Source organism: Limulus polyphemus, unplaced genomic scaffold (assembly GCF_000517525.1).
Source record: "Limulus polyphemus unplaced genomic scaffold, Limulus_polyphemus-2.1.2 Scaffold636, whole genome shotgun sequence".
Classification (NCBI taxonomy): domain Eukaryota; kingdom Metazoa; phylum Arthropoda; class Merostomata; order Xiphosura; family Limulidae; genus Limulus; species Limulus polyphemus.
In genome coordinates this window covers 83576-94648 of record NW_013666246.1, presented here as the reverse complement: position 1 = coordinate 94648, position 11073 = coordinate 83576, and the positions used below count along the sequence as shown (strand labels likewise).

At 34.1% G+C, this 11073-nt stretch overlaps 1 protein-coding gene across 1 annotated transcript in view; it reads right to left on the bottom strand.

The window, feature by feature from the left end:
* Nucleotides 1-4243: 4243 nt before the first annotated feature.
* LOC106459612 overlaps nucleotides 4244-11073 on the bottom strand; it is a 10266-nt gene continuing 3436 nt past the window's right edge. The window contains exons 2-4 of the mRNA XM_013919244.2: nucleotides 7890-8095; nucleotides 6736-6871; nucleotides 4244-5658 (exon numbers count right to left, since the gene is read on the bottom strand). Of these exons, the coding sequence (XP_013774698.1) occupies nucleotides 5558-5658; nucleotides 6736-6871; nucleotides 7890-8095 (443 nt within the window). The 3' untranslated portion in view covers nucleotides 4244-5557. The remainder of the gene's footprint in view (nucleotides 5659-6735; nucleotides 6872-7889; nucleotides 8096-11073) is intronic.

Genomic DNA, 11073 nt, shown 5'->3' with positions numbered 1-11073 from the left:
CTACTAATATACGCCACTATAAGAAGTTTATTCTGGTGAGTCAAAAAAACCTGAAACTACTAATATACACCACTATAAGAAGTTTATTGTGGTGAGTTATAAAAGAACTGAAACTACTAATATACACCACTATAAGAAGTTTATTGTGGTGAGTTATAAAACAACTGAAACTACTAATATACGCCACTATAAGAAGTTTATTGTGTTGAGTTAAAAAAAAACAAGTGAAACTACTAATATACGCCACTATAAGAATACTAGTCTTGTTCTTTTGAAATGCTGTTGCTCATTATTACTGACGAGATGTGAAGTTTCTCGAAACCTGTATAACGCAGTGACAAGCGATGAACGGCATGGTAGACTGGGCCTCATATTTATTTTAGTATTTTAAAGTTTCAATAAATAAGTAATAGCATCATTACTACACGTTCTGATTTGACTCCTGTATGTAGATGTAACTTTAATGTGCTGAAGGTTTCTTGGTCCCCAAGGCTATGAGAACACGGAAGAAAAAATAAGAGAAATAATGCAGGTGGGATTGAAAAGATTAACTTCAAGTGAGGATTTTCTTAGTTTGTGTTCAACAGATGGAGTGGGGTAGGGGGAGACAGCCCCAAATTATTAACCTAAATAGCTAATTTCTTTGCAACTTCATATTTCTTACTTTACAATTTGAATTTATATTGCATAATTTTGTTATTGTATTCAATTATGTATTTTGTCGGTAGATGGCGCGAATTTATATTGCATAATTTTGTTATTGTATTCAATTATGTATTTTGTCGGTAGATGGCGCGATATCTGATTTAACTTTTCAGTGTTAAGATATTATAATCTAACTTTTGATTTGTTTAACTTTCTAATTTGTATTACAGGGTGACGATCACACCCATCCACAACAGTAGATCGATTTGTGATGTAGCGGGTTTAAACACCCACACGTTAACCCTTATTATCATTGGTTTTCAGCAGTTTGCAATAAATTTATTTTTACTAGCGTTTTATTAAAAGCTAATTTTGGGTGTTATGGCGTTTGTAGTTTCTATGACATGAATTCCGCCATCTTTCTTAAAGTATATATTTTCCTCCTTTATCTATTTATTTTAAATATATATTGATTTGTACAAAAGGCGCTGCACATGTGGGATAGATAAATAAAACTAGAACAGACTATTTGTAGAGCGTGATATGTGTGTCTTTTGTTTTTTATTTGTCGCCTAGATTGGACACCTCTTCATTCTGATTCTAAAAGTAACATAACAGTTCAGTTATACACCTACCAATATTCAGAAAACTGTTTGAAATTGTTGTTTCTACGTAGAAAAGTTAGGAATAATATATTTTTCGTTCTCTTTGTTTGTCTATTAAATGTAAAGATTTGACAATAGAGCCTCTTTGTACTCATCTCTGAAAACATACCATATTCGATGGTGTCTCCATCTGATGAATTTATTTGTAACTTATGTTAAACATGTGAATTTCATTGGAAGAAAATTAATCTCTAAAAGTTTTAAATATTGTTTTCTTTTCTGATCCCAATACCAAACAAATGGCAGACAAGAATAGGCAGACGATGAAAAGGCAGACATTATAACACAATTATCGCTAAGGTATTTAGATTGTTTCTTATTTGTTATAGAATCTATACCTGGTGATTGCTATTAATACTAACTAGGGCTAACTAAACTAAATCTCACCTTTATCACGATGTTTTAAACAACTTTTTTATTATTTACTCTGTATCATTTTTCAGTTTCGTAATTATGGCTAAGCGGTCTATAGAAAAAAGATTAGTCGACCAGGTTGCACATATCTTAATTTATAATTCAATTCCAATAATATATATATATAAGGAACTTGGCGTTATTTTGTTGTAGTTAAAAATGGAATCCATGAAACGTAGAATTACACTGTCTAGACTTCAATCGAAAAGGCATTTTGACATATCTGCGGTATTTGTATTTTTATTTGTGGCAAAGCTAAATAGGCTATTATCTATTAACCACCATCCCTAACTTTTAACTAAAGACCAGAGGGAACGCAACCATTCAGCAGCACCCTATCACCCACAGCTTAAAATAGGAGAAATATTTTGTTGTATAGCATAGATTCGAACGCGGATCGCCAATTTCAGAATCCAGAGATCTACCATAGGGTTTATTATTCACTGTTAAACGCAAAGCTACACAATAGACCATTTGTGCTCTGCTCACCATAGGTACCGAAACCCAGTTTTTACAGTTATACGCCTTTAGACTTACCGCTAGTCCACAGGGGGCATCACATTAATCATCTTCACAACGAACGATTTTTGTTAGTTATTTACGTTATTTCTTTAAACATTTTTTATCAACAAGCTCCTTTTTTTTCAGTTATTTCACACACGCCCACTTTATTTTATATCCTTAATGTAGTCAGAAAGGATTGGCGTTCTATTTCGTATACTCGCACAAAGTTACACAAGGGCTATCTGCGCTAGCCGTCCTTAATTTTGAACTGATAAGCTAGAGGAAATGCACCCACTGCTAACTCTTGGGTTATCATAATCGAATAGTGAGACGTGACTGTCACACTTATAATGCACCCACGTAATGCAGTAATGGAACGCGAACAATGGATCCTCAGATTCACAATTTTGCATGTTAAACATTCAGCCACGACAGTCTCTGAGAAATAATGAAAGTGAGAAAAGCGACGTACGCTAATTAGCCAGTAGCTTCACATATGTAGAAACTGTTTATTAGCTTCATGGTTTTTGGAAGTTAAAGAAATTATTGGTTGGCCTAATACTTTAAGAACTTGAAATGGAAATAGCATTTTGTACCTTAAAATCGACAGTTAGGCTTAGTACCATAATTTTTATTTAGGTTTTACTCGTATGTGAATTTAGAGTGGGTCTTTAAGATTATTTTTATGTGTTATATATGTGTGGATAATCTAAATTCTATACAAGCGTTGCAAACAGAAGAGATATAGATGGCTATGTTGCCAAGGTGACTGTGATCGTTCTAATGTGACAACTACGTTCTTAATTATATCAAGTTGACTAGCTCTGAATATACATCACGTGGGCACGAAAAACAAAACAATCAGGAAGTGGTTGAAATAAATGTATACATAACTATATAACACGTCCCGATTAACATTCTTGGCTTAAGAGGAGGATTCTTTACGTTACAGAACTGACAGACGTGTTTCAAATTCCATTTGGTTCGTGAGCTATTAGAGTCAAAGCTTTTTTTATTATTGGGAGGTTTTAGTTAATAAAGAAAACAACCTAACGGTGAGCCATTTTCAACTTGGTTAACACAGAAAACAACTTAACGGTGAGCCATTTTCAACTTGGTTAACACAGAAAACAACCTAACAGTGAGCCATTTTCAACTTCGTTAATAAAGAAAACAACCTAACAGTGAGCCATTTTCAACTTGGCTAACACAGAAAACAACCTAACAGTGAGCCATTTTCAACTTGGTTAACACAGAAAACAACCTAACAGTGAACCATTTTCAAATTTGTTAACACAGAAAACAACTTAACAGTGAGCCATTTTCAACTTTGTTAATAAAGAAAACAACCTAACAGTGAGCCATTTTCAACTTGGTTAACACAGAAAACAACCTAACAGTGAAACAGAAAGTTCCAAGTAATACTTTGAAGTGTTTATTATTACATTTGTACAAAACGAGAATCAAGAGTTTGGTTAGATTATCATCACTTCCCATACTCTACAATTTTGAAATTATATAGTCCTTCATATTTTAGATCAGGGGTTGCCAAACTGGAGCCCACAGGAAAGCGTCGGAGAGGACTTATCAAGTACAAAAAAGTACACAAGACTGGGAACTCAGTATCTATAGATTAAATGGGCACGTGCGTGTGTGGCGACTTAAATCAGGATGCGAAACGTTCTGAGGGTGGGGCTTTGTGCTGAAAAACTTTGAGAACCCATGTTTTGGATGCATGAGCATAATTAAGGTAAGGAACGTGTTATTAAAGTAACTTATACCCATTTTTATCAAACGTTTACGAGAAAACAACTCCAAGAGAAAGCTTGAGCTGAGAATTCTTTTTGACAAGATTTAAAATGAAACGGAAATCAATTCTGTCTCGTTTCACGTAAATCGAGAGTTAGAATCTGAACGTTACTACAATGTAGTAGCGTTTTATTATCCTTGACTTTTGGTTTTCGCTCAGTTATCACGCTCGACACTATCATCATTGATCAGACGTCAAGAAAAACTTTAATCAAAATGGCTACAAATATACTTTATTAGAGACATTTTTACAGTGTCGTTAATATAATTAACAAGAAAATACACAGTAATCAAACTTTTAGGCCTTTTATCATAGAAAGCTCGCACACAAAATTTATTCCATGTCGAAATACAAATTTTGCTTAAAATCCTAGATAATATAATCTTCATGATGGGATTTGTGTGTGTGTGTGTATGCACTGCCATCTGTTAGCAAAAAAGTGAAATAGCATGTAATTAATTTAAGACGTATGTTTTTTTGGATTAAATCACTTGGGTACAGGGTGGATTAAGTCAACGGTGACCCTGAAGCTGCAGCCCGTCATTCTTTGCGTTAATCCGGCACTGATTAGATATCACCTGCCTTACTCTTGCTACGATCTCTCGGACGAATGTCGAAATACTTCTGCGGTTTAACACTCCCAGAATCTATAGACAGATTATTTGCTGATGTGTGATATTCTAAGGCAACTAGCTAATTTTGTTTATTGTTAGCCGTTAGAAACCATTTATTTTAACAGTTTGGAATATTGATTAAAATTATCTTTCAAACTGGGATCGGACAAAAATATTATAATTGCTGAAATCGTATGAAATTTTCACTCAGTTCTTGATTTGCAAAAAAGGATTTTGTTGTTTGTTCTGATATGATTATTGCAACTTGAGAGAAACACGTTTATTTTTACTGTTTCTCAACATTTTGTCAAATAAAATCCTGTTTGTTTTTATTAGCGTTGTAAATACGTAAGAAGTAGAAAATTATAGTTTTGTTCAATTTGTGAGAACATAGAACTGTTAAACTTGTGTGAAACAACTGTTTATGTATTTATAAGGCATGCTGAAACAAGTGAAACCTGAAACTTTTTATGTATTTATAAGGCATGCTGAAACAAGTGAAACCCGAAACTGCTTATGTATTTATAAGGCATGCTGAAACAATAGAAACCTGAAACTGTTTATGTATTTATAAGGCATGCTGAAACAAGTGAAACCTGAAACTGTTTATGTATTTATAAGGCATGCTGAAACAAGTGAAACCCGAAACTGTTTATGGATTTTTAACAAGTGCGAGACAATAAACAGTTTACTTAGAGCCAAAATTAAAAAATATATATTTTTATTACAACTTCAGTAACCGACATTACCTAACTACTTTATAAAGTCAGTTTGTTTGTTTAACCGGGTTCTCTAAGTTCTAACCTGACGAGCATCTAACGAACTCGAAGTGATTTTCTCAATATTTTTACATATTTTGAACAAACTTTGTGTAAATAACTTTGCCGATTTTTTCTCCATAGTTTTTATAGATACTGCAGATGAAGAGGAAGAAGAACTAAGCAGCTTGAAACAACGTAAATGATGCTAGAAAGCTGGAAAGTAGCACTTGATTCATTATTGGTACCTGTGAAATAAAAATAACATTAATTAATCAATTTAAATTGACACACTGTCCTCAGTTATTGTCTTCTTAATTGGTTTGTATTTTAATCTGTAAAAAACACGTTTTACTGAAGTAAACATCTTTAATTCCTATACAAATGATGTAGTATTTTGTTAGTAAGCACGTAACGGTTTTTTCTACCACATGTAACTTAGGTTCTTGAGTCAGTTATTCTGCACAGTATAAACAACACGTAACGGTTTTTTTCTACCACATGTAACTTAGGTTCTTGAGTCAGTTATTCTGCACAGTATAAACAACACGTAACGTTTTTTCTACCACATGTAACTTAGGTTCTTGATTCAGTTATTCTGCACAGTATAAACAACACGTAACGTTTTTTTTTTCTACCACATGTAACTTAGGTTCTTCAGTCAGTTATTCTGCACAGTATAAACCATGCTTTTTAAGTTTTGTCCGAGGTTTTACAAGTAATTTCGATGAATTGTGTTATCTCTTCTTCAGTATCGGTTTATACCTTACTAACAGGAAAGCCTCTCACAAGTGTAATAAACCTTCACTTTAAGGCACGTTTCTTTCACTAAGTTGATGGATTGTCAGTTAAATATTGGGTAATGTTTTGAGCTCTGGTTGCGAGACGATATATAAATAAGAAATTTCAAACATATATAAAAATAACTAAGCTATCAGAATTGGGTAATGTAGCCTAACATGAGAGGTATCTACAGAGTAAGAACCCTAAAAAGTTGGCGATAATCTGTCAGTTATATTTAACTGTACAGAAGGAGACAACTCTCCAGTCCAAACGTTCTGTTGTAACTTGAACTTGTCCAGATACTTATTGACATTTGACTTAAGGTCAGAAAACAGTTGATCCCCTGCGTTCTTCTACAAGTCCCATTTTGCTTAAAATTCTAGATAATATAATCTAAATGATGGGATTTGTGTGTGTATGCATTGCCATCTGTTAGTAAAAAAGTGAAATAGCATGTAATTAATTTAATACGTTTGTTTTTTGAATTAAATCACTTGGGAAGTATCCCGTGTCTAACAAGAAAATATTATCTCTTTTCTTACCTCCGACGGTCATCCGTTTGGATGCTGAAACCGTTCTAAAACCGGGAGTGTCACCGGAGACCTCACAGCTGAATTTTCCCTCGGTCAGAGCTCCAACGTCGTAAAGATACACAGAATTCTTGCTTGACTTCCTTAACTGGAAATGTTTTTTCGATTTATTTCAGGTAATATGTGAAAGTTCTAAGACAGGTTTTTTGGACATATTAATTAATGTTCCATTTATACCTGACTCTATTTTTTTTTCTGTAAGAGCAATCCATTCAGTAAAGTAATTTTAATAATTTACAAATGAGGTAATCAAAATTAAAATATAATACATTTCAACAAAATCTACTACAAGTTTACAATAAAACACAGAAATGGAAGTTTAACTTCAGTTAAATAGTTACGGTGTGAGTTAACAAAGCTTTGTAATAATATTTAAATGAGTTTAAACAACACTCTGTGCTGAGGTTGAAACAATTTGGAAGAAAACTCTGTGCTAAGTTTTAAAATATATGGTAAGATTTAGAACCAAACTCTATAGTAAGATTTAAAAGATTTGGAACATAGCTCTGTGCTAAGTTTGAAACTCTATGATAAGATTTAAAAGGTTTGGAACATAGCTCTGTGCTAAGTTTGAAACTCTATGGTAAGATTTAAAAGATTTGGAAACCATAGAGTTTCAAACTTAGCACAGAGCTATGTTACAAATCTTTTAAATCTTTTAGCACAGAGCTATGTTACCATAGAGTTTCAAACTATTTAAAAGATTTGTAACATAGCTCTGTGCTAAGTTTGAAACTCTATGGTAATATTTAAAAGATTTGTAACATAGCTCTGTGCTAAGTTTGAAACTCTATGGTAAGATTTAAAAGATTGACACAAGCTTATTCTAAGTTTTTGTTTACTCCATATTTACTATTTACTGCGGGTTCGAATCCCCGTCACACCAAACATGCTCGCCCTTTCAGCCGTGAGGGCGTTATAATGTGAAGGTCAATCCCACTATTCGTTGGTAAAAGAGTAGCCCAAGAGTCGGCGGTGGGTGGTGATGACTAGCTGCCTTCCCTCTAGTCTTACACTGCTAAATTAGGGACGGCTAGCGCAGATAGCCATCATGTAGCTTTGCGCGAAATTCAAAACAAAACAAAACAAACTATTTACTGACTTACATCAACTTTAATCCCCTCTATTGGAAAGTAGTGGAGATGAGGTCTGTCTCCCGGCATGTAACGGAAAAATTCTATGTTATCTCGATACCATTTGATTGAGTAGAGCTGGTCTTCTCCTAAGTCGTAGTAGCACATGAGCTCCACCTTTTGGCCAATTTCAACGTTTCGAGGAATATCTAGAGACACAATTCTGAGAGAGTGGACAACTGGAAAATAAAAATAACACTCGTAGTTTGTGAGAGCTTCTCGTTCAGTACAAAACTGAAGTTCCTATTTCTCGATCCCTACCCTATTCTACTTGCATATCTCTGAACAATCGATACAAATCCTACCATGCCATATTAGTAACGTTTTAACATAACATTAAGGACAACAAAGACTGTCCGATAAACCAAACTCTTCAAAAATATAAACCTACCCTTTCCTTTCTAAGAATTCGTTTGTTCTCTTTTAAATACTTCTGAACAGTGGCGTCATCTATTATTGTCTATGACAATTAACTCCACAAGCGAATAAACCTTGTTATAAAAATAAAACTACCTTAACTGGTATCCTTTATTTCGCCAAATCCAGTAATTTTTAATACCGGTTACTTTTACTTTCTCAAAATAAAAATAAAGTTAAAATATCCTGATTTATCCATATAAGATAATCCTTCCATCCTTTTAACCCTCTTCTGAACACTTTGGAATAAGTCGGGATACTGCCTTAGATAAGAAAATCTGATCTATATACAATATTCTAAGTAAGGCCGAATTAGTGTTCTACTAGTCATAAAAATAGCCGGTCATACGAGGAGAGTGACTTTATTACAAGCACTCCTGGACGTGCCTTGTTGTCAAAAACCCAAAACAGTTCCTGTCAGTTCATGTAAGCTTTTTTTTTCCACAACAACGTGTATTCTTGTTCATTCTCTCAAGGCCTATCAGGTTCACTAGTTTTTCAAACAGATTGTGTTTTGTTAACCGATATTGTCGAGTTTCAGATTTTCTCTTTTTTTAACCAGCTGATGAATGAAATGAAGTTAAGAAGCACAAAATAACCAACCTGAGATGGGATGAAATGAGACAGATAAAACAATTAGTAGCTTCTACCATTTATCTTTTTTTCACCGCTTCATAGAAATAAAATTTTAAAAATCCTGTTTTCTTTTTTCTACTAAATAAACTTGTAGCAGCAAAAGATAAACTCAGTAAACTCACACACCAAAGTCGATGTGAGATTGTTTCTTTAACTTCGATTTACCACCGTTAGATGGAGTATGAGTGGTCACATATGTTTTGTTTCATGTCCTATACTTCTAACTGCTTGATCCATTGTCTGCGCTACTGCGTGTCATTTATCGTGATTCAGTGTCATTGTAGTGCTCTTCCTTCAACTGAGTGAGGAAACGTCTGTGGGAACCTCAGCGTTTCATTAGGAACAACACAACCAGGGAGACAATAAACACACAACACCAGACTGATAAAGTAACACCAAGAAAAATCGTACAGAAGACGCCACATTTTAAACTCAACTGTTACAACATAATTAGTACGATAAACACCGTTTACACAACACTATGCTGATAAACTAACACCAAGAAAAATCGTACAGAGGACGCCACATTCTCAACTCAAGTGTTACACATTATCAGTATGATAAACACCGCTTACACAACACTGTGCTGATAAAGTAACATCAAGACAGACCGTACAGAGAACGACACATTCTCAAGCTAAGTATCACAGCACAACTAGGATGATAATAAACACGTATATAACTGGATAGAGAATCAACCTGGAAGATAACTTCTATTTTTGACTTGAGTGTTTGGACATTTTTAGTGAGCTAACCAGTGGCTCAGCGGCAAGTCTGCCAGCTTATGACGCTAAAAATCTGGTTTCGATAGCCATGTTGGGCAGAGCACAGGTATCTCATTGTGTAGATTTCTGCTGTAAATAAAGATTCATATAAATATGATTGGTTAATTACAGATATGTATATCATTATACAATATAGGAAAATAACGAATAACACTTTTATTCATGGTCATGTGGTCTAAGTAACTTAACAATACTCTATAAGTTAGATGTGGTCTATATAACTTACCAATGTTCTATACGTTATCTGTGTTCTATATAAATTAACAATGTTCTATAAAGTTGCTGTTGTCTAATTAACGATGATGTATACGTTAGCTGTGGTCTATATAAGATAATAGTGGTATATACGTTAGCTGTGGTCGAATTAACGGTAATCCATACATTTTGCTGGTCTACTTAACAATGGGGATTTATACGTTATCCGTATTATACTTACCAATGGTGTATACGTTAGCTGTGGTCTCTATAAGCTAATAGTGGTATATACTTTAGCTGTTGTCTCTATAAGCTAATAGTGATATATACGTTAACTGTGGTCTCTATAAGCTATTAGTGGTATATACATTAGCTGCGGGTCTATATAAGCTAATAGTGGTACATACGTTAGCTGTGGTCTCTATAAGCTAATAGTGGTACATACGTTAGCTGTGGTCTCTATAAGCTAATAATGGTACATACGTTACCTGTGGTCTCTATAAGCTAATAGTGGTATATATGTTAACTGTGGTCTCTATAAGCTAATAGTGGTACATACGTTAGCTGTGGTCTCTATAAGCTAATAGTGGTATATACGTTAGCTGTGGTCTCTATAAGCTAATAGTGGTATATACGTTAGCTGTGGTCTATATAAGCTAATAGTGGTACATACGTTAACTGTGATCTCTGTAAGCTAATAGTGGTACATACGTTAGCTGTGATCTCTATAAGCTAATAGTGGTATATACGTTAACTGTGGTCTCTATAAGCTACTAGTGGTATATATGTTAGCTGTGATCTCTATAAGCTAATAGTGGTACATACGTTAACTGTGGTCTCTGGAAGCTAATAGTGGTACATACGTTAACTGTGGTCTCTGGAAGCTAATAGTGGTACATACGTTAGCTGTGGTTTCTATAAGCTAATAGTGGTACATACGTTAGCTGTGGTCTCTATAAGCTAATAGTGGTACATACGTTAGCTGTGGTCTCTATAAACTAATAGTGGTACATACGTTAGCTGTGGTTTCTATAAGCTAATAGTGGTACATACGTTAGCTGTGGTCTCTATAAGCTAATAGTGGTACATACGTTAGCTGTGGTCTCTATAAGCTAATACTGGTA